The 24,471-nt window shown below is 46.0% G+C and overlaps 1 protein-coding gene across 5 annotated transcripts in view; it reads right to left on the bottom strand.

The window, feature by feature from the left end:
* PPP1R12B (protein phosphatase 1 regulatory subunit 12B) overlaps positions 1-24,471 on the bottom strand; it is a 916,156-nt gene that overhangs the window by 643,762 nt on the left and 247,923 nt on the right. For all 5 annotated transcript variants that reach the window (XR_013594883.1, XM_078644174.1, XM_078644172.1 and 2 more), the window contains exons 5-9: positions 19,927-20,071; positions 17,982-18,056; positions 9,677-9,756; positions 7,852-7,994; positions 7,310-7,413 (exon numbers count right to left, since the gene is read on the bottom strand). Coding sequence is in view for 4 of the 5 variants with exons in the window: in XM_078644174.1 (XP_078500300.1) it covers positions 7,310-7,413; positions 7,852-7,994; positions 9,677-9,756; positions 17,982-18,056; positions 19,927-20,071 (547 nt within the window). In the remaining variant the exon portion in view is untranslated. The remainder of the gene's footprint in view (positions 1-7,309; positions 7,414-7,851; positions 7,995-9,676; positions 9,757-17,981; positions 18,057-19,926; positions 20,072-24,471) is intronic.

The raw sequence follows: 24,471 nt of genomic DNA, 5'->3' as shown, positions 1-24,471 counted from the left end.
AAATCTGATGGAGGAATTAGATATAAGTTGACCTTCTTGCACTAATTCTTGTGCTCCCTTTTTATGCTCATCTGGGAAATTTTGGAGCAGGTCTTCCATTTCGTCCCAGTGGGCCCGGTCATATCTGGCTAATAAGCCTTGTGTGGTGGCAATGCGCCATTGGTTAATGGCTTGAGCAGCTACTCTTTCACCGGATGCATCTATTAATTTACACTCCTTGCATCTGCTGAAGTCTGTGAATTAGCTCTTTTGCGAGCATTAGATACTACTAAAGAATCTAAAGGTAACTGTCCATTAAACATGGGATCAGACTGTGGTGGTTTGTATTTTTTGTCAACCCCAAGTGTTAATATACAGGCACATACAGGGTCTTTAAAAATGTCATTGGCAGGCCTCATCAAGCCTTTTAACATAGGCAAACCTTGATTTGTTCTATGTGTGGAACCTAGTGCCTTCTTCTACAGACTCTTTGTATACAGTTACTCCATGGTAAGATGCTGCCCTGGAAATCAACTCCTGATATGCCAAGTTGTCATCGGGAGATGATGGTTTTGCAGGATTTAAATAAGGGTCCTTATCCATTGGTGAATCGATATTATAGTCATTCCATGGGTCTGTAGTGGACTACTGTCATTATCCTCATCCCCTAAAGCAGGCTGTGTGTGTGGAGAACCCTGTGATGGTGTTGCAGGGATTCTGCACAAATACAGAACTATGCACAGGAAATGAGACTTTGGTGTATAGGGACTTAGTCTTCCCACCACCTTAGTACATATGAACCCAGGACCGACTAGCTAAAGTGTCTCACTTGCTCTCCTACTCAGTCCCAAATAAACTAATGATTAGACACCCCAGAACACAAAACTCCCAGTTCTCTCAGGAATCGCAGTAACAAGACGCACCTTCTCGCTCACTCTCTTGTACTTGTCCACAATGACATCTAACGGAGACACGAAAAAGTTTAAAATATCTATTTTAACCAACATGCCCTAACATGCAGTATGCGTGCCACAACAAGTACAAATATTGTTAGCATAGCAGTCAGTCTATAAATCATGAAGAGAGAGGTCATCATAAAAAGACAATGGAGCAAGGACTATAGTGCCTAACCTCCCTCCACTTGCTAAGAAGTATTATTATATAATAGAAGATCTCTGGGCTTTGTCAGCAGACCCCATACTTTGGCTTATAGATGGTAGATCTACATCATGGGTGCGCGTCTCCCTGGGAAGGTCCCTCTCCAAGTGTCCGTTACATATTTGTGCACCCCACTAAAAATCCAAGTACACTATCCAAACAACTGCTGTATCGGTATGTTTCGTCTAAGGGCTAAGGACTAGCCAGAACAAAATAGCAAGGGGCATTGTTGTTCGACCATGCACATTATGTTCAGTCAAAATCCCAGGAACATTCAGAGAGCGAACACAGAGGTGAGTTCTCATGTGAAAGCAATCTTTGAAAATATTCTAAAAATAAAGACATGTAGTAACGTGTTTAAAGCAGCAGGCAAGCTGCAATGAGCTCATGATAAGGTAGTGAAAAACAACAATGTCCTTATGGGCCACGTGACACCCTCCCCTTGCCCAGGGCGTTGGCCATTTGCAAGAAACAAAAATTAGAGGTAATCAGAGGCCAAGAGTCCTTGTTGAAGGCCAACTCGTTTAACTTTGAAGCCATTTTTTCTTTTTTTCACTGCCAGGGAATATTGCTCACAAATTTGGCCCATTTGTGTAAAGGGTCTGAGTCTGGCAATGGTGGTAGTGGTGAAGAAGGTGGAGGGGATTGAGGATTAGGGTAGATAGGACTTGTAGCCATGTCCTTCGTTTTTTAGAGGAATTTTGAGCTAGTGTTCTCTGAGATAATCTTTCTTTTGGAAGGTGCCACACCTTTACCCAATTTATGACCAGTGTCTGGATTAATATACATTTTCTTTTGCTTAGGGTCCAGCTTCACCTTCAGAATGTCCGGGATAGGTTCCGGAGGCTTTGAAGGGTATCTTTTAATTTTGGTGCCGAAGGTTTCAGTGGCGAACTGGACTTGTTCTTTTTGTCTTTTGGAGCGAAGGTTTCAGTTCCAAAGAAGTCTCTTCTCGACTTGGTCACAAGCTGGTAGGCTTGACTGACTGTTTCGGTGCCAAGCCGGAGGGTGGGGCATTAGAAGCAGCGTCTCAGTGCCGACCATGGCCAGAAGGCAGTGGTGGTGCCAAAGCCTTTTGTTCGATCGAAGCTAGATTGAGGGGCAAAGGGGCTATGTTACTCACGGCACCCTGTCATGGTGTAACGTCTTCGGACTAATTCGATTTCCAGCTCGGAGTCAGATTCGTGGACAAAGAAGGTCACCGCCTCTTCTGCCGTGGCGCCTCTATCCTTCGTGTTTGGTGTCTTTTCCGAAGATATCCGGAGTGTGATTAATGTTTTATCGCTGCATGTCCCTTCGTCGAGCTCGATGATCCCGCAAAGTCTTTTTCAATTGGAACGATTGACAAGCATCGTAATCCTCTTTGTGCTCCGGTGAGAGGCACAAGTTGCAGACTTAAAGCAGGTCAGTGTGTGGGGATAGACTTGAAACTGAGTCAGTTCCATCAGGAGAAAACTGGCAAATATGGAATGGAGTGCAAGTCAACCGACGTAGCTAAACCCAAAGGCTGCCCGCAGTGTCTTCTCGATCAAAGATGTAGAGTTTTCTGATCTATTCGATACACAGAGAATAGTGAAACGCATATGAGAACAATACCGACAAGGGTACAGGGGATTGGGACCCAAGGGGAACCTGGAGGACTGTTTCGAACCGAAACATCGCAATTCACGTCAGGTCCCAATGGCAGAAATAAATAAATCTAACAATGGAGTTGATGCCCGTGCGCAATATCACTGAAAGGAGTCGTCCCCATACCTCGTGACTGGAAAAGACTCCTTCGGAGAAAAATAACCTGCAAACATCCAGACCCAACACTTGATGGCAGGAGTATACAAAGCATGTTTATCTACAGCACACATGCCTCAAACACAAGATTTCCTACCAGCCAGTTTTCTTAAACCCCTTCATCTCCTATCCTCCATTATTTTGTAGTCTGATATTATTCAGTGCTCCCATGTAACTCACAGGTAATAGCACAACCATTCTGTAGAGAAAAGGGAGGGACCCAAGGATGAATCATGCCACCAAAAGGTAGCTCTGGCGGGTGACTGTTCTATACAAAAAGGTTTTGCTTTTCTTGAAAGGGAGGACTAGCCCATACGTTAGAGTGAGGCTTTCAATTTTGTAGTAGAGTTTCAAGTAAGGAGGATGAGCCTTACTCTGTAGAACCTCTCACCTCCACCTTGATCGTAATATACCACCACAGATATGCCCTGATGTATCAGCCATGTTCAGAGGCGCAGGGCCTCCTGACAAAGGGTCCACAACCCCACCCCACCCTGCTTGTTGCAGTACCAGTTGGCGATGGTGTTGTCCGTGAATACCTGCACTAGCCTTCCCTTAATATAGGGCGGAAAGGTTTTCAATGCTAGCTGGATTGCTCAGAGCAAGAGACTCATGTGGAGTCTGTATTCTGCCGGAGACCAGAGGCCGCTGATCTCCACCTCTCCCAGAGGACTACCGCATCCAAGGAGTGACACATCTGTCACTGCTGTCAGGTCTGGTTGGGGAAGGGAGAAAGGTATGCTGCCGACCCAATTGCGGTCCGTTAACCACTGCTGCAGATCTTGTGTAGTACCTTCCGAGATCTGAACCAAACATGTCAGAGAGATTCCCTTCTCACCGAAACCCAGGATAAAGGCTGAAACATCGCTTCATAGCCTGAATATTCTGGACTCGCCATTTGTGAGGATAAGCCTGAAACTGCACCATGTCCAGAGCAGCTTTGATGAAAGGAAGTCTCTCTGAGGGAGTCGGTGTGACTTTGGCATGCTGATAGTGAAACCCAGCATGTAAAAGTGGTCTGCTGTAGTCTAGAGGTGAAAGACTACTGCCTGGGCTGAGTCAACCTTCAACAGCCAGTCGTTGGGATAGGTAAACACTGGAACCCCTTATCTCCGCAAATGAGCTGAAACCACTGCCATCACCTTGTTGAACACACGAGGGGAGCTGGTAAAGCAAAAGGAGCACTGCAAACTGAAAGTGCTTGTGCCCACCGTGAACCACAGGTAACTCCTGTGGGGGGGCAAGATGGGAATATAGAAGTATACATCTAGCAAGTCAAACGTTACCATCCATTATTCAGGATCGAGGGCCGATAGAACTTGTACGAGCAGGAGCATTCTGAATTTCTCCTTTCTCAGGAAAAAATTGAGGGCGCAGTTCTAGGACAGGACAACGGCCTTCATCCTTCTTGGACACCAGAAAGTAGTGGGAATAACCCATCATGACCTACTTCAGATGCCGGCACCCTCTCTATGGCCATCTTGACCAAGAGATGCCATTTCCTGGTGGAGTAATGAAAGATGGTCCTCTGCCAGCCCGTTGCAAGTGGGTGGGTAGGATAGAGGGGTAGTCACGAAGGAGAGGGAGTAGCCCTTTTGAACAATCTGGAGAACCCAGCGGTCAGAGGTTATTGACCTCATGGTTGCAGGTGGTGGCATATCCTGCCACCTACTGCTTGCCCATACTGGTCGGAGGGCAAACTAAAGAGCAATAAGGGCTTCATCAAAGGGGAGAGGCGGTTCTGAGGGGGTAACTCCCGGCTGAAGTACCTCTGCCTAGATGTTCGTCTTGCCTGCCACAGTGGGCAACTGAAGGTCCAGGACTTGAGGCTCCCTCCTCCCTAGCCACAGTAGGAGGAGAGATCAAGCCAGCATCTAGGAAGGTATCAAGTGCACTGGAATGTGCCAAAACCTCACACTAGTCCATATTGGGGACTAGGAGATGGTATTCTTTAGGGTCCAGGTGCTCTTCCCAATCTTCCCCAAATCCTAGCCCATAGTAACATGACTCAAGCTACGGCCTGGAGGGAATGGCTGCAGTCGGCGCTGGAGTTTGCGTCAGGCGACACCCCTCTGGTTCAGTGTTGGAGTCGGAGATAAGAATGGGAATAGCACCGCCGGAGGACATTGCGGCGCCAGGAGCGTTGACAACAGGACTGGTGCCGGAAAAGGTTGAGGTGGCTAGACTAACATCGGTCCGGATTCATCCGTGAATCCTAGGGGCCCAACTGATGCAGAGGGCCGACGTGCCTGCGGTGAACCAGTAGTGGCCCTTCCCGAACCAGTAGGGGCCCTTCCCAAACCAACAGGGCCCGAAAACGCACCAGCAGGGACAGGCCGCCCAAATATGAGGTGCATGGCTTCAAACACTCAGAGTTGGGCTGGGGATCACTCCAGTTCCCAGAAACTCTGGGAGGTGCAGAACCGCGGAGCCAAGCCTGGAGTGATGATGCTCCCTTGTCTCGTCTGATTACTTCAACGTACAAGGTGAAGTCAAAGACCTCTTCGACTTTTTACTTTTCTTCTTTTTGTGGGACTTACAGGAGGACGACTTCGACTGCAACAAATGGATTCTGGGACCTTCCTCTCGACCGGGAAAGAGACCGTACTGGAGTTGCACACGCCGGTGTGTGAGTAGTGTGCGACCCCACCCCCATTTGTAACTTTAAAGCTCCCTTGAGCAGCGGGCTGACGAGCCTGGGATCCCGCACCTACGCGCCTGAATGGTACTATACCTGGCAGATATTGGCAGCCATCGGCAACCCCAGTACACGGCCTATCCCTGCTGATGAGGGGTAATACCCCAAAACACATGTCCAGGGATGGCGAAGACAGCGAAGATGGCAGAAGATCGAAAGATGATGCATCGCGAACACTTTACTACATTGACCAGAGTCCTTAGGGGCGACACCGCCGGTGTGTGAGTAGTGTGCGACCCCACCCCCATTTGTAACTTTAAAGCTCCCTTGAGCAGCGGGCTGACGAGCCTGGGATCCCGCACCTACGCGCCTGAGTGGTACTATACCTGGCAGATATTGGCAGCCATCGGCAACCCCAGTACACGGCCTATCCCTGCTGATGAGGGGTAATACCCCGAAACACGTGTCCAGGGATGGCGAAGACAGCGAAGATAGCAGAAGATCGAAAGATGATGCATCGCGAACACTTTACTACATTGACCAGAGTACTTAGGGGCGACACCGCCGGTGTGTGAGTAGTGTGCGACCCCACCCCCATTTGAGCAGCAAGGAGCTTGAGGGATCGCTCCCTCAGTGCCTTGGGGTGCATGGCGCATCAAAGGACAAAGGTCTTGCCATTGTAACCGTGCTCAAGACACAAGAGGAAGACGAGGTGCAAGCCAGTCTCCGAGGTCTGCCAGTGACAAGTGCCGCATGGTTTAAAATCAGCCTTCCTAGTAGACATCCATGTCACGCCAGGAGACAAGTCTAAAAACCTTTGACAAACTGTAAAAAAAAAAACTGTCAAAAGGTAAGTGACAGGGTAGCTCTCACCGGAGCTGTGCTGACTTGCGTGGAAGGAAAAGAACAGAGGTCAGCGCGCTGGGGTGGTGCCTATAGAGGCACCGCCCACGCCACTTTCGGCGAGGATGATGCGGACGACGAGACCTACTGGTGGACAGGGGTACTGCTCATGGAAAATATCCAGATCAGTCTCTTAACAGATGCGGTTGGTCAGTGTATTACATGGTGAGATCGCACAATCGCTCCATATAATTCACCTAATTTCCTCACAGTTCCTAAGAAACTATGTCTGTATTGGTTTTGGAATTGGGGTGATATGGACAATATCCAAACATTACACTGTTCTCTGTAAACTAGTTCAAGAAATTACAAAACTAAGGCCAACAACTTTAGGTTTGATGAGAGCTACTACATTAGGCTTCAACCAGGTAAAGTTTGTTAGTGAAGTTATTTACATTAGAAAACCTCAAGAGCCAGTCATACCTTTACTAGAACGGTGTGTACCAGGATCTGGTCCAAAGCCTGCCTCAATGGCATTTAGTACATTTCATTCATCAAGGGATGTTGGAGCAGGCTTACAAAACGTTCCTTGTGGAATTCAACTAGAACTAAGAAATTAGTCATGAGGCTGTATTAGTCGACCTACTTCTGCTTTAGTAAAAGTCTTTGAAGTAAGGAAAGGGGAAACGTTTTTTCAAACTGTCAGGGCGAGTCCATATATAATATGAACAGTACAAAATTTGTGTACAAGATCAAGTCAAGTAAAATAAAAGGACCAGTGAGAAGGGAAGATGGCAAATGATAATGGTCTGAGTGATAATAAAAATGAGGTAACTGCACAATAAGCAATCAAACCCCCCAAATGAAAATGACACATTATAAACCGTTTAGCTTCACATAACTTACTTTTTTTGCTGTAGGCGACGACAGTACAGTGTGGGCTGGAGGTGAAATCTGTTCACGGATTCTGCCTTTATTTACATCGTTGTTTGTAATATTATGATGCCTCTCTGTTTAGAAATAAAAAAAAGAGTGTGCTTTTCTAAGGCTTTAAGGGCTTGTGGGGGTTAGGGTCAGGGTAAAAGGAAGCAAGAAAAAATAGAAGTAGAGAAGTGATCACAAAACCAGGGCAGGAATGGAGTTAACAGGAAGGTCAGGCAGCTTGAAACCTAAAAAAAAGTCAAATAAGAAGGGCAGCTCGGATAAAGATTCAACTGAGGAAACATTAGACAAATTAGGGAGCATAAGAGCAAAGACCAAACAAGGATCAAATCCCAGAGGGATACAGGCTATCTATTTGACAATTTCTATGAACGATTTTCAAGATGACAAGTTATTAAAGATGTTAAACTTTGAATACAGGTTAATTACAGGGACAATCACTAGAAAAGACTTAGTCCAAGGGGTACAGATTAGACAAATGACAGTGGCCACATGTTCCAGATTACCGGACTCTTTTTCAGCCTCTGACTCGGAGGCTTCCTCCTCTTCTTCTGAGCTGGTACAGCTGGATTCCTCCTTCCCCTCATCATCGCGCTCAATGAATTTTGAAGTTTCTTCTTTGTCTCCCTCATACAGCAGTTTCTCTTTGCTGTAAGAGAAAACATTGATGGGAATTTCCAATCTTTTCCCATACATTTTTCCTGTTCTCGACAAACCACACTTCAATGGCTTGAAAGAACTCTGAGTGCATTATTGGTTAAACTGCCATACAACAACATGCTGCCTTGGTCAAATCAAGTAAACATGCCACCAAGTCAAAGAACACTGGCTTAACTAGTCAATAAAAGGGGACCTTTACAAAGCACAAATTTGGTATTTGTTTTCCGAACAATCCAAAACCAGACTAATAGCCAAAGTTACCCGACCGAATAAGGAAAATATCAGCTATTTCACAGTGGCAGGATTTTTAAATGGTGCAAGAAATGCCTGCCATAAAATGACAATCATGAGGAAACTGCTCATGAAATCAGGTGTCATAATGAAACAAGAATCCTAAATAACATGCATCACATTTTAATAACATCAAGAAGCAAATCTTGTTCCAAGATGGCAAAGTGAAATAGGGAACATCTAGGCTGAACAAAACAAAATCTGACCTTTCTAAAAATGCAGTCGAAAATGAAAGTTGAGTTTATCACTACAATCATTCAAGGCAGCTTAAATACAACTTGACGGGCACATTTCCAGTAAACCTTTTCTGGCATTTGTGATCTAGCCATGATTTGCACAGCTGGATTCCATAGAGACAGTCTATAGAAAATGTATGAAGTATGAAAGCATTACTTGAAGATTTAGTGAAGAGTTGGTAAACATTTAGCTTCTTAAGCTCCACCCTTTAGGCCAATAGGCTTGGTTTAGAAATATGAAATGACCTCTTAAAAACCTGGTAATTGTAAGTTGCATACACCGTATGTCCAATGACACCTCACTGCCATTTGAAGACTGAAACCCTAGAGGAAGCTCTCCGAGATCCTCCTAATGTCCCTAGGGTTGGATTTAGATCAATAAAGACGTGTTTGCACTACCATCTCTTGCTACCATGTAGCCTCCACTAGGAGGGATCCGGAAACCTGTATAACAAACCATTTCAAGAGATAGAGTCAAACTGAATTATGGACACCAACGTTCTAAAAAATATAAATAGCAAGAATGTGAGTGATATTAGTAACAATGGGGTAAGGTATCCTTCAAACTAAATACTGTTCAGTGCCTTCCAAATATATTTAAATGGCTTGAAGCTACTGAGAGAAAATATATTCTATCACCACACGACTAAACATCACTCTTCAAAATTCTGTTGTCACAATGGGAAATGAATATCTACTCTTTAATTTGTTCTAAGGGTTAGTCCCACCCTAAAACATCTTCACACATGACATCTGTTAGCCAGTTATGGATCAACACAAATTCTGAAGATACCTATTTGATGGTGACTAGGCAGGTTTGCTAAGAGAAGAGTAGAGCACTATGGTGTGAATAGCTGTTCAGCCACAAAATTAGGTAAAACAATCTGAGCGACACCTTGCTAGTGATTTGTTTTTCCAATAATATCAAATATTTCTTGTAAACTCCTCAGTGTTGGCGCTGCCACTCTTGGCTCCTCACTCTCCGCGCCCACAAATGACTCTGGATAGAAGAATGGCATAGCAAGGTTTGCGGAAATATTGCCAATGACCAAGTTAAAGGCCACACATCACATGCTTTTGATAATTGGCAGCTTCCGATGCACCTAGGGATCTTACTGGTCTAAACTCCAGTCACAGTGCTTACTTTCTGAAAAAGTCATTCTGCAGTTTGCCGTTGAGGCTGGATTCTATTAGCTGACTTCTGGCTTCTTTCTCACTGCGCAGCTGAGTAGGAAAGAAGCAATGAGACAGTCAGTGGATTAAAACAAAAAGACAAAGGTTAAACTGACATAGTTAGGTGAAAATGCAGTGAGAACGTAACGTTTTCAGCAACAACCCCCCCCTCCCACATAAATGAGTCCCCTTTCATGCACTGCTTAATACTTTACATATTACATCACTCAAGACATGAAGAAATGTAGTATTTTGTTTGTGAAACTCGGCACTCATATTCCTTTTTACATACATCTTGATCATACGTTGATTTTCTATTAATTAATGCAAATGTTTTTTTCTACAATCAGTTGTGCATTACTAGGCACTTTTTTTTAATGTGTGTAAAGAATGTGTGCCCAAGTAGAAATTCAGATTTCTTATTTGGACCAGTACTGTGCCGAGCTAGAAAATCAAAGATATTTAATCATGAAAATAATTGATTGGTGACATAAATAGTCTGATTTTTATAAGAATACACTTCTTATTCTTATTGCAATACAGCAAATTACACCTTAGAATGTGAACAAAGGCATGTAAAGCTGCATCAGTTTTGTTCCCAAATTTTTTGCAAGCTGAACATGCCAACATCAAAGCACTTGCTAACCCACCACTGCTTCTACAACACAGAGGTGGTGCTCTGTTACTAGGGGCATATGGGGTTCACCAACCAGAGTTGCATCATATACAGTGAGCAGCAGCACTTCATTGTAGACTTCTCAGCGTAATCTCACATGCTCTGACAACGTTAGAGACAGACTACAACATTTTGGAACAATTTCTTACCCGATGGTTTACTGCACACTGTAAATCAAACTTAATTCATGCAAGCAGCTCTACCGCACTGCATCGCAAACAGCAAAGTTCACGTACAGGCATGATTTATCATCACTAAAACGATAAACACAGGTTTCAGAGTGTGCACTACAAAGCGTAGCAATTGAAAAACTAGATGACATATATTGGGTCCACGACTGTAGTAAAGTCACACAATCTGTCAGCACCTATCAACAGTGGCCACTGCTCCCTTCATGTGAATTGAAAGCAACCCTAACACAGCCTTATGTGAGGTGGCAAAATGCTTGGTTTTGTAGAACCTTCACTTGTTGCTGCTTAAATAACGTTTTCATGCTGGCTCCATGAAACATGCAATTTAATGCTAATGCCCTTCATTCATCTAGTTCGGCCAAACAATCTTCCAACCTGCTTTCTAAACTATCCAATCCACTAACAATCTGTTGACGTTCCCAAAAGGTTCTGTATTGGGTTCTCTTTTTAGGTCGTAGCCTACTAGACAAAATATCTGAGGATGCAGTCCGCCCATTGCGGATCGTTGGCTTTAACTCACAATTGCTTGCTTTCTATTTGCTGGTTTTATTTGCTTTAGGCTGTCCTGCTCGAGTTCATCCGTCTAGTAGAGCATCTCTTGTTAAATGTATCCTCCCTAGTGCTTGTTTTCTGTACACAGGCATTCAATCTTGTTCTCATCTTGTCACGTTTGCTGTGCATTCTAAGACAGATGTCAAATGTCAGGCTCCGTCTTCATGGGAGACTGGTGTTTACTTTTCTTTTTTTTAATTCAAAGTGATAGAATATATGTGGCAATCTTGCTGTGGAAGGGAAAGCTTTTTTCTACTTCACAACAAAAATGAACTGAGATTTCAGAATATATGAGAATTAGGAAAGCACAAACTCAGTTTTTTTTTGTATTTCTGAAGTGTGGTGCAAATAAATATTTGAATACGATCAATACACTAGGTTATGACATTTACATACATTTTTTGTGCGCAGTAAAATGGTCATTACAATTGAAAATATGCTGTCTGTAATGGCAGTAAATTACCACACCATGCATATGCAACGACAATCCATGCCACTCCATTCTACTACTCCACTCCACCACAAGCCACTCTACTCCACACCACATCACAAGCCACTCCACAGAGCCAAACTCAACTCTAAGACACTCTACACCCCTCCACCCTACGTCCCAGCTCATCCCACTCTAATCCACCCCCACTCCAATCTGCCCCAATTCAATTTACCTCAACCTACTCCAATCTGCCCCAATTCAATTTATCTCAACCTACACCAACTTATTTTATATTTCTGAAGTGTGGTGGAAATAAATATTGGAATACGATCAAAACATATCAGTACACTCGGCTATGGCATTTACATACATTTTTTGTGCGCAGTGAAATGGTCATTACAATTGAAAATGTGCTGTCTGTAATGGCAGTACATTACCACACCATGCATACGCCACAACAATCAATGCCACTCCATTCTACCACTCCACACCACCACAAGCCACTCCACAACGCCAAACTCAACTTTCCTCAACCTACTCCAATCTGCCCCAATACAATTTACCTCAACCTACTCCAATCTGCCCCAATTCAATTTACCTCAACCTACTCCAATCTGCCCCAATTCAATTTACCTCAACCTACTCTAATCTGCCCCAATTCAATTTACCTCAACCTACTCCAAATGTATTTTGTATTTCTGAAGTGTGGTGGAAATAAATATTTGAATACAATCAAAACATCAATACACCAGGTTATGACATTTACATACATTTTTCGTGCGCAGTAAAATGGTCATTACAATTGAAAACGTACTGTCTGTAATGGCAGTGCATTCCTACTCCAACCCGCCCACACACCAATCCACCACACTCTGCCCCACTCCAATCCACCACACTCTGCCCCACTCCAATCCACCACACTCTGCCCCACTCCAATCCACCACACTCTGCCCCACTCCAATCCACCACACTCTGCCCCACTCCAATCCACCACACTCCGCCCCACTCCAATCCACCACACTCCGCCCCACTCCAATCCACCACACTCCGCCCCACTCCAATCCACCACACTCCGCCCCACTCCAATCCACCACACTCCGCCCCACTCCAATCCACCACACACACCTCAGCAAGATATCAAGCCATAAATATCCTTATAACTGGTCATATTTCCTTTCACACAACCAAGGCATTGATTAACTAGGAGTAATCAGCAAATTATTGTTTGCAGTAGTCTTAAAGTGGACCATCCTCAGCACTGTCTATCCAAATGTCTGAATCTTAAATGTTGACACTATTTATTATCACTAGCAACACAGCAACTTCACGTTCTATATTAATGCTGAAGTCTGGTTTGCTTTCTGACAAAGACAAGCCCCTCTATAAACTTCTAATGCTAGTCTTCAAAGGCATTTCTGGCAACATCTCAGATATTTTAACCCATCATATTTCCATCTTTAATTGAACAACAGCTAATCTGCACTTAATATTAGTCCAAAATCACCCTAGGTACTTTATTAGAGCCCATCCACTGGAAGTCAATGGCCATTAAGCCCATAACCATACTAAACAAATGGAGGTGAAGTATCCTGCAAGGACACCGAACCGTGTAAATATGGCAATTTATTTGTACAATCTCATTTAAAAAAATTGTACATTTGTTTTATCAAATTCTACTAAGACATCAATTGGTCCTTGTTCTTAACACTTACAATCACAATGGCCTTTGTAATTCCACCCAACCAGTTTACTGCCCCAGGAGTCAGATGACAATATGCCTTCATGTACAATATTTGTGATCCAAATTGTAATTGTAATTGTAATTGTAAAATAGTTTTTATAAAGCGCATGCTATCGCTCCACGGAGCATCTTGGCGCTGTAAAAACCGTGGCCTAGAATGGTGGGCCGGAAATACTACTCACATCAATTTCAAAATACCTGAAGGTTTATTTGAGCCTAGACTAACTGTTTACTAGCCATGTCTGGTAGATTAAAAATCCAGGTTTTCAGGGCTTTCCTGAATTCGATTTCAGTGGGGATTTGCCGTAAGCTTTGTGGGAGTTTATTCCAGGCTTTAGTACCAAGGACAGCAAGAGATCTTCCTCCTTTGGTGGCTAGTCTAAATCTGGGGACTGTTAGGAGACACATGTCTGATGACCTCAAGCTCCGACTTGGTATGTACGGCTTGAACCGTGGGAGCAGATATTTAGGCCCTTTTTTGTGGTATGCTCTAAAAGTAATTACCAGTATCTTAAAGAGCACTCGCTTGTGTATGGGGAGCCAGTGTAACTGTTTTAAGGCAGCAGAAGCAGAAGATCTCCTTGGAAGATTAAGCACCAGGCGAGCAGCGGCATTTTGGACAACCTGCAACCTGTGCAGGGTAGATTTATTCACTCCTGCATATATGCTGTTGCAGTAGTCTAAACGTGATGAAATTAGTGCCACTGCAACTGTCTTCTTTGCTTCCAAAGGGATGAAGTTAAAAAACTTTCGAAGACCACGTATGATGTTGAAACACGATCCTGCCACTGCATTCACTTGTTGTTTAAAACAGAGTTTTTCATCAAATCTGACTCCCAGGTTACGTGCGGATAGTACTGTTTTTGGCGGGATTTCCTCATTTGGGGGCCACCATAGCTGGGGGGAGAACAGATTTTGGGGACCCACAGGGAGAATTTCAGTCTTGCCCGTGTTGCATTTCAGATGGTTAGTCTTCATCCAATTAAAGGTAGCGGTGAGGCACTTTCCAAGATTCTCCTCCGCTCTTGTGGATTTGCTGTCTAAGACTAAGATGAGCTGAGTATCATCTGCGTATGATACTGTATTGATGTTAAAAGATGTTATTAGCTCAACTAGAGGTGTCATATATAGATTAAACCGCACCGGGCTTAGCCTTGATCCCTGGGGTACACCTGTTGGATTAGATTTTTTTGCTGATAAATACTGTCCAAGGACAGTAGTCTGTTTCCTGTCTGCAAGGAGATTTTCCATCCATGCCAAGGCCGTGCCCCCAATGCCCACCGTAGTTAAACGGTTAATCAGTATCTCATGTGAGATCGTATCGAAGGCCGCCGACAGATCCAGGAGAACAAGGACTGCCCTGTCCCCCTGATCCATGGCGGCCCTCAGTGTCTCTGTTGTATAAAGGAGAGCTGATTCCGCTGAGTGGGCGGCTCTGAAACCCGATTGGTTGTGGTGTAAAAGATCCTCATCCTCCAGAAATTTGGTCAGTTGTTTGTTTACAACTGCCTCGGTGAGTTTGAAGAGAAACGGTAGTAATGAGATTGGCCGTAAGTTTGATAGAGTGGTGGGATCGGCCATCGCTTTCTTCTGTAGGGGTTTGACCGCCGCTAACTTCCATTCCTGAGGGATTTTAGCTGATGTAAGAGAGGAATTTATTATGTTATTAATAATCGGGTTCACTAGGTCAATCAAAGAGTGTAGTATCTTGGGGGGGCATGGATCAAAAGGTGAACCGGATCTTCCAGTCAAGATTGCCTGGCGGCTGTCTTCCAGACTAATTGGCAGAAATTCATTCAGCTCCGCCTTTCTGGTATCTGGGTCTGATGTTCCTATTTTATATCTCAACAGTGGTGTGGGGAAGGCTTTTGTGAGATCCTGGACCTTTGCCTCAAAATAGTTCGCAATGGAGTCACAGAGGGTCTGAGAGGGGGGAATGTCTTGTCTGGTAATCTTTGGATTTAGAAAGTCATCCACTATTTTAAAGATCTCCTTATGCTTATTTTCTGCCGACAAGATTGCCTCAGAGAAAAATGCTTTTTTGGCGTTTTTAATCAGCCCATGATACTGATTTCTTGCTTCTTTGTAAATTTGTCGTTCTTCAATTGTGTATGAGTGTCTCCATTTCCTCTCCAATAGTCTGACCTCAACACGCTTGTCTCTAAGAGATTGTGAGAACCAGGGTGCTATTTTTTTCTTTTTCTTAGACATGTTCTTAGATCCTTTAGTGCTAATTTGTTCTAGGCTAGTCGTAATCCAGTGATTAAAGATCTCATTGTCTACCTCAGTGTCCCCCGTCAGGGTGGGTTTGCCCTGTATCATAAGATCCGGAAAGTCTGGGTCCTGACTAATTTTGCTCCAGTCATATTTATTTTGGGGGGGTACAATAAGCTGCCTTTTGTTCGCTGGTTCCTTTGTTATAATTAGTTCCAAGGGGATCAGCGAATGGTCAGTCCATGTCTGGGGGCATGGTTTATTTGCCTTAAGGGTCATTAGATTTGTACAGATACAGTCTAACATATGACCAGCTTCATGAGTAGGGTCTCTGTTTAGTAACGATAGCCCCCACATATTGAGAAGTTCTAGAAACTCCCTAGTGTTAGGGTCAGTAATTGTGTCCAAGTGGAAGTTTACATCACCCAGGATAGTAAAATTGGCATATTTAGGGATGATATTACTGAATGTTTCGGTAAAACTCTCCAGAAACTCCTTATGAGAACCGGGAGGGCGATATATCAGAGCTCCGGAGAAGATATTTGATTCATGTGTGTGAAGGCAAAAACCTAGACACTCTGCTCCTTTTACATCAGGGAGGTCGAAGGTGGTACACTTTATGGAATCTCGGTACACAATAGCAATTCCTCCTCCTTGTTTAATTTGCCTGTCAGAGCGTTGGATATGATAACCCTGTGGTAAGGCGTTGACCACATCGGGGGTGCACCAATCCTTCAGCCACGTTTCTGTGATGAAGAGCCAATCAAGGTCATTCTCTTCGATCATATCGTGGATATGTGCGGCATGTTTGCACATGGATCTAACATTGATTAAGCCTCCCTTCATAGTTTTCGAAGGTCGGGGTGTGGTTTTACAGTTTTCAGGGATTGCAAGCGGGCCGCAGTAACTACACTTAATCGGACCCTGACAGTTGGCAACATTTATGGTATTTAGACATTTCTCATTAGGAATGTTTAATGAGAGTAGCTCCTGTCTAGTATATGGAGTTATAGGAACATATTGACCAGGGGGAGGGGCCCTGTGCCCGGCCGTGACACGGACGGGCACAGACGGGCTTACCTCTGGCGCACCTCCGGCGCGAATGCGGCGCGCCCGCTGAACGCGTCCGCTGCGCGGAGCCATGGCCGTTTGATTTTATACCGGTGACTCACCCAAGATGGCCGCCGTAGTCACTTCCACCCGAGTCCCTAAAATCCCAGCCCTAAAATCGGCTGTAAATTCTGGGGGGAGGCAGCGCTTGCTAGGTAATCAAAACTAAAGTGCAAATGTGCTTTTAAAAATGTAATCTACACCCTTATTTCGGTGCGATTTCAGCGTCGCAATTTAATCGGCGCGCTGGTGCTGGGGAGGGGAGCGGACACACAGGGCAAGTGCTATTAATGCAGAAAAGGTTTCAGGTTAAAAGAGAATGTGATTTGCTGATAACCCCTGTTTGGGATGCTGCAGTCAGGAAGCATACTTTGATGCCAGAGGCTTTTTCGTGGGTTCATTCATTCAAAAAGTTTGATATAGTGCGAACATGATCCAGAGGGATATTAGAGCGCTTTACAATTGTGGGGAAAGGAAGGTAATAGTTGCAGTACATGTGTCAAATAGGAATACAGACAGACTCGCATATCAAAATAGAACTCACAGGACAATAACGGTTACAAGTACATGGGGTCAGCAAAATAATAAGAAAATAACTGGTACATAGCAAGATGGGGGGAGCAAGTGCATCGAGAGAGAGGAAAATATGAAAAGGAAATAGCATCCAGCGCAGGGCTTAAAGGTTTAAGTCCAATGCATTGGAGCAGAGGATCCATCAACCTATTAAGGTAAGAACTTGTTCATAAGGAATCTTTTTACTTTCAATTTGAAGGCAGCCTTGGAGGAGATTCTACTTATTTCCAGTGGGAGAAAGTTCCAGATCTTCTGTGCTGAGGCGGAGAAAGCTCGGTGGCATGTTCTCTTTTTGCGAAAGATCGGTCATTTAGGGCCCAATCTATGGCACCGGGAGTCAAAAAGCTATATGATTCTGAAATAGATCTAGCTATGTGCTGGGGCAGGTAAAAGGTCTACATTTGAAGGCTACTGTAAAACCCTTAGCTTTTGTTTGGTTATTAGCCTCTTACACCTTCTAATCTCAGTCTTGTTCTTAATGGCTCTAAATTTGTTCACCAGAACTGTGAATCAAACTAATGACTATAAACATTGGGCACGTTACTTGAAAACTACAGCCTAATTTATCTTCAGTTTTGACCTTAAATAAAAGAAATCTTAAGAAGTGCTCTTGCAAAATGATCAGGTAGGTGTTTACATCAAATAGGAATTTAAGGGTGTTAACAGGGGTGCTAAAAGGGAAATAATTGCAGATAATCATCCACAATTAATCATGAAATTAGCATAGCTATAGAGAAGGTACGAACATAAATATTTCATTTTACGACGTAAAATAAATGAACTCACCAAATTTTGCTTCTTTTGCAAAACCTCTAAGAGCTCAGCTACACTCTCATCCGCCACATCGAATGGTGTCTGACCCTGCATGTCAACAATTCCAGGAAATGAACACAACAGAAGGTTAGGAAATCGACATGGAGTACATGGTCAATGTGATACACTTTCGTATGGATCTAATGTGAAGAACAAAATAAATCACAATAAGAATACAAAGTAAATAAATTCGCATTATCAAATTCAATGTGTCTTCCTGGGGCTGTGAGTTACAACCAAGGTCTGAGGGCTTTGCCAGTGCTTGTTTTCAGAGATCTGGTGAGGGAGAATGGAAGGAGCCACTGGGTACTTTGTCCAGCAGCAAGGGGAAAGGGAGAAGCTAGGCATGCTAAAAGGAAGAGGGCTAGCCGCTGACCCAGAATATCAAGACTTTTAGATGATCCACCTGCAGTGAGGCCATCAAGTAGTGCCGGCAGAATGAAGAAAGGGAACTGTGGAGCATTCTTTAAAAATAGAAGTGGCCTGGTGACAGGATGAAAAGGAAGCAGCAACCGGGTGAAAGGCAATATAGGCTTAGCAGCAGGATGAGAAAGGTCTGCCAGGCCCTGTGAATGTAGTCTATGAGGAAGTCACCCTTGGTACAGGTCATACTAATTCAAAGAGAGTACATCACCCTGAGTCAGGGTTACAGTCTTGCTTTGATAAAATCCAGTAAACTATTAATACTTTTTAAACATTTTGTGACACCAATATGCTGTGCAACGGGTATGTGTGAGAGACTATTGTTTATAATTATTTATTTGTTCATAATATCAGTAGATATCTTACAGCAAAAAACTTAAAGATTTGTCCATTTCATTTAACAAAGAATTAATATATTTTATGCATAAAAAAGTGTGTTTTTTATAGTAAAATGCCTTTATAGTAAATTGTTTTTTTTTTTTAGAAAGCCTTAGAAGAACATCAGCAAAATGTGCTGGGCAGCAAATTCGAAATATGGTCAGCAGAGTGCTCTGTCGACCCTCCAGTTGCCTATGGTATGCATGGTCAGCAGTGCTAAGGAGTCAGCGAGGAAGCTGAAAACAAACGTACTTCCTGGATACGGTCAGTGTTAAGTCTCCGTGACCAGGGTGCAAGCAGAGGGTAAAATTATTTCATAGCAAGCGCGCTTGTGAAAGATTAGAGGAGCCCACGGAGATTGCACATGCTTATATAGCAGCTGACACTGGGGAAATGTGCAGAGTGTGTGAGGGAGGTTGAGGTGGAAAGGGCAGTAGAGAGAATGAGGTGGGGTGAGGGGAGGGGAGAGAGAGATGAAGAGGGGACCTAGAGAGACTGGTGTATGGGGCGGAAGAGGGAGAGAGGAAGGAGTGGAGTTACAAGTGATGGAGACTGTAGGAAGATAGCTGTGTCCCAGCAGGTGGAAATGAGACAGGGTCTGTGCTCTCTTGCGTGCGCTCATTATTGAAGTGTTCGTTTGTCAGCAGGCCGAGGCTGTGTAAGCACAAGTGTGCCCGGCCTGGCCCTGCCGGTGACACTGTAAGACGGATCGTGCATTAGAAGTGGCCAGAAGACAAGCAGTGGAAAGAAAAACAAGCACTCATGCTTGTGCTGGCATCCACCTTGCGGGAGCGAGCAGCGGCGCGCGGGCCATCCGTTTTCAATTGGCGCGCGCGCCTCTGCTCGCTCCCGCAAGGTGGATGCCAGCACAAGCACGAGTGCTTGAAAACTGCTGACCGATTCCTAAAGGTAACTTCTAGAGCAGCGCTACGCTCTAGGCAAAACCTAAAAAAGTACCTTGTTCTTAGGGGCGGAGGAACTCTACTGGGGTGTCTTACTTCTGAGGTTGCTTTACCCAAATCATCAACTTAATAAAACATACAGACGCTGTGTAACAAATGGAATGAGGACCTAATGCCCTCGCATAACGGTAAGAGGCCTTTCAATACAAACTAACCAGTTTGCTTCTGATCTCCATGTTGCAGAGTTCCTCAGCAAGGATAGTGCAGGCTTCTTTAATGCCCCAGTATGCTGCGGCATGGAGGGGCGTCCAACCATCGACATCCTGTACATTGAGGTTATACCCGGCCTGGATCAATAGCCTAAAAAATGAGTAAGTAGCATTCACAAACAAAAACTATTTATTAACTTATTTGTAACTTCTGTACAAGGTGTGCAACCTCATAATAAAAGAATACTTTGCGATAATCAAATAAGCTAAAATAAGTGGAACATAAGCTAAAATTTAAATAGTAACCTGAAGAAGAGTATGAAACAATCAAGGACAGACAGAAGAACGAGGATACGCAATTCATATAAACAGGCTGGGAATAGGACTCCACACATTGGATATAAAGACAAAAGGTAGATAATTAGAATACACCTAAAAGACAATCTCATATTCATCATGTAAGAGTCCCAAATTCTGGGGCAGTTGCTTAGAATGCTTGAGCAGATGTTTTGGATCTCTTGAAGAACAGGGATAGTAAGTTGCAGCAATTTTTGGTGTTGTTTGAAGGACTATGTATGGAACAGAACATTTTGAACAGAAAGCTAGATCGACCTTTATAGTTTAATGCCACTGAAAGTGATGCAGAGAGGTTTGTAGGTAATATATGCCTTCATTAGAAGTAAGGTTGAGGGAGGTTAATTTTCAAAAAATGTGGGTACATTTTTTAGTCCAGCTATAGGGATAACAGATGAACGGAGAACAACTTGGGTGCAGTCAGGAATATCAGTCACGATTTGAGTGGAAGAAAAGCTCTTCCATAGCAGTTAGTGTTAAAAAACTGGAATTCTAAATATGATACTGTGTGTTTTGAGGTTATGAGACTAGTCTAGCGTTATGTATGGAATACTGCACGCAGATGAAAGCACAGGGATGATTTTGAAGGAGATGGAATAAGTCTGCTTTTGACAGATACATTTCTAGATAACATCAAGAAACCCATCTTGCTAGATGACATCCTTTGTGTTCACCCATTAGGTATAGTTTGGTGCAGTCAATAGGCTGATAAAAGGAGATATTTAGGGGGCGTGGCCAAGATAGCGGTGTGAGCGGACGTGCTTCTCGGAGCTCCCGCCGCCGGCCGCTTTCATAGCATTCTACATAGCATCTCCTCGCCCGCGTTTGGGCTCCTTTGGGGAGCGTTTGTTGCCTTGAAGCGCCTGGTGCTGGTGGGGTCCCAGACGGACTGCAGCGGTAGCCGGAAAACGCCGTGATCAGCCCGGACCGGTGCTGCCTGGTGAGGCCTAGTGGGACCCAGCGGAGGAGGGGCGAGCCTAAGGCGAGCAACGGAGCGCACCCGATCCTGGTGCGCCCCGGCCGGTTCGCTGCTGCTTGAGGGCGGTGCTTGGAGGCGGGCCTGACCGCGCGGTCCAGCGCGAGGCTCCCGGGGCTCTCTGCCTGGGGGCTGCTGCGGGCCTGCCGCCGCCGACCTCGAGGACTGTGGAGGAGGATCGGACGGAGCGGTGGAAAGCAACGCGAGCAGAGGTCCGATTGCCTGGCGCCCGTGTGCCGAATCCGACCGACGGTGGACAACGGTGAGGAGCGGAGGGTTTCCTGCCAAACGTGGCACAATCGGGCACCCGCTAGAGCTGAGAGGCACGGCGGAACGACATTGCCCCACCACTTGGGACGCAGAGGAGCAGTCAACGTTGCCACGAGACCGGAGAAGAAACCAAGTCTCCCGCGGGCTTCGGGAGGCGGCTGGTCAGCCTACAGTGTTCCCCGCGCAACGGATAGGCGGCCGCCATTTTGACCTTGAGCTGCAGGCCTACAGCAGGGTGAGGAGGGGGATTGGCCCTGACGTGCCGTTGAGAGAGGACGCACCTGCGTGACGGAGTGAGGGTCTTGCACGGCGGCCCAGCAGCGGTCCACCCTTGATCCCTGGGAGGCGGAGGAGGGCCCGTTGGATGGGGCCGCACCCCGGTGCCGGAGGTGGGGGTCTGGATAGCGGAACAGCGACCAGGTGGGGTGTCTGAAGCCGCACTCAGCGACCCGGAGGGGGGGGAGATACTATCGGTGGACTCCCCGGAGGGCATACAGAGTCGACAGTGCCGCGCCAGGTTGGCGAGCCGGAGGCCCACACACCGTCTAGGATTAGCGCAGCCGGGTCGGACGGGGCTGCCCGTTGCATGCTGCGGGGCCAAGGGGTCATGTCCACAGCAAGGGTGCGTAAAGACAGATCTATAAAAGTTGTTCACCCCTACCACGGCGGGGAAGCGAGCAGATCCCAACTCGCCCGGACAAAAGGCGGCAACCAGCAAAATGGCGGCCGTCTCCCCTACCACTGAGACACCGACTGCGGAGGAGCCGATTACCAAGACTTTTTTGGAGTCTCTCTTCAGTGGCCTGCGTGAGGACATTCGCGCCCTTAAGACAGAGTTGAAGGAGGAGATCAGAGAGCTTCGTCGAGACACTGACGCCATAGGGGAAAGAGTGGCAGAGCTGGAGACTAAAGGCGATAGCTGGGATGTGGAGATTGAAGCTCTACAACAGGAGATCATACGCATACATGATCAGCAAGTGGACTTGCAATCCCATGTGGAGGATTTGGAAAACCGCTCTCGGCGGCATAATATCAAAATCCGAGGGGTGAAGCATTCCTCCGACACGGTGGACCTTTTCCACTTCACACAGGGCCTATTCAACCACATCCTGGGCAGGTCGGCAGACTCGGCTCTGCGCATTGATAGGGCCCACCGGACCGGCCCCCCAAGGGCCTCAGCGGCACTACCGGCGGACATACTGGTCTGCATTCAAGACTTCCGCACCAAGGAAGAGATTCTAAGCAAGGCACGACAAATGGGAACCATCTCCTTTGGCGAGCACTTCCCGGTCTTCTACCAGGACTTAGCAGCCATCACCTTGGAAAAACGTAGGTACTTCAAACCGGTCACCACCGAACTGAGACAACGCAACATTTCGTATAGCTGGGGCCATCCTTTCCGCCTGGTGTTCAAGTGGGACAACAAAGTGTGCCAGCTTAGGTCGCTCAAGGAGGCATGCCGTCTCCCGGGCATCGAAGAGTCGAAGGAGGATGAGGGTCCACACGCCGGGGAGGCCCCAGGGTCCGAGGCCGCCGGTCAATGGAGACAGCAACGGAGGAGACGTAGACCGAGACGCCAGGCGTGATCGAGGAAGGTCAAACGGGCAGGAGTGGCAATCCTGGTAGCGCGCAAATTCAGGGGCAAGGTACTGGGTAGAATTGCTGAAGTCAAAGGTCGATTGCTGGTTTACAGGTTCGCAATAGGTGACCTGCAGTACACGATTGGCTCGATCTATGGGCCCAATGAGGGTCAAGAACAGATTTTGCATAAAGCGCTCGCTGAAGCCACTGACACGATAGATCGCCATCTCTTGTTGGGAGGGGACCTGAATTTAGTTTTTGATAATCTGCTAGATAGGTCATGCCAGCGCACTAGTCAGGTAGGGGCGCTATCAACAGCGGGCCTGCTCCGATTGCGGGAACTGGGGTTAGTAGACTCATGGCGCGAGCTCCACCCTGAGGACAGGGACTACACCTACTTTTCAGCTGCACACAAAACATATGCACGCCTGGATTATCTGCTTGTCTCAACACCTACACAGTCGCTTGTCACTAGTCTGGAAATCGGTACAGCCTCTCTCTCTGACCACGCACCGGTCACTATCACCCTCTCCGGGCTGGCGGCGCCGCGCTCCAATAGGGTGTGGCGGCTACAGGAATCCTTGCTACATAGGGGGGAGGCAGTTGCCAAAATCCACAGGGCAATAAAAGACTACCTGTCCCACAATAGTAACAACGACACCACATTGGCTACTCAGTGGGAGGCACTAAAAGCGGTCTTAAGGGGAGAATTTATTTCGATTTCAGCGGCGGAGAATGTAGCACGTCAAGCCAAAAGAGACGAACTCATTCAGAAAACTAGGGAACTAGAGCAGATTCATAGGAGGACTGGGGCCCCAAGAATATGGCGTCAATTGAAGGCTGCCCGCCAGCAATTGGCGGCATTAGATCTGGACAGGGCGGAATACGCGGCCTTAAGGCTTAAACATGCATATTACACTGGAGGAGACAGATGCGGACGCCTCCTGGCGCACAAGTTGCGCACAATCACTCAGAAATGGGAGGTTCGGGAACTAAAGGGGAGAGATGGTCTGCCTGTCACTGGGGATCGGGCAATAGCTGGGGCCTTCAGTGACTACTACGCCGAACTATATGGGGCTGCCCCACCTGACCCAGAGGCGGAAGTGGATTTTTTAGCGTCGATCCCACTGCCGGTCATGACACAAGACCAAATTGACTGCCTAGAGAAAGACATACGCCCAGAGGAGGTTATTTCAGCTATCTCCCGCATCAAAACGGGCAAAGCACCTGGCCCGGATGGCTTCCCAGCGAGCTTTTATAAAATCTTCTGTGCTCAGCTGGCCCGCTGCTCTCCAGACTCTTTACCTCGTTCGCGGAGGATGGAGTGATCCCTAGTGATCTACTTGAGGCCTCCATTGCGGTGATACCTA

Source organism: Lissotriton helveticus, chromosome 5_1, assembly GCF_964261635.1.
Source record: "Lissotriton helveticus chromosome 5_1, aLisHel1.1, whole genome shotgun sequence".
Classification (NCBI taxonomy): domain Eukaryota; kingdom Metazoa; phylum Chordata; class Amphibia; order Caudata; family Salamandridae; genus Lissotriton; species Lissotriton helveticus.
This window is presented reverse-complemented; position numbering and strand designations above follow the sequence as displayed.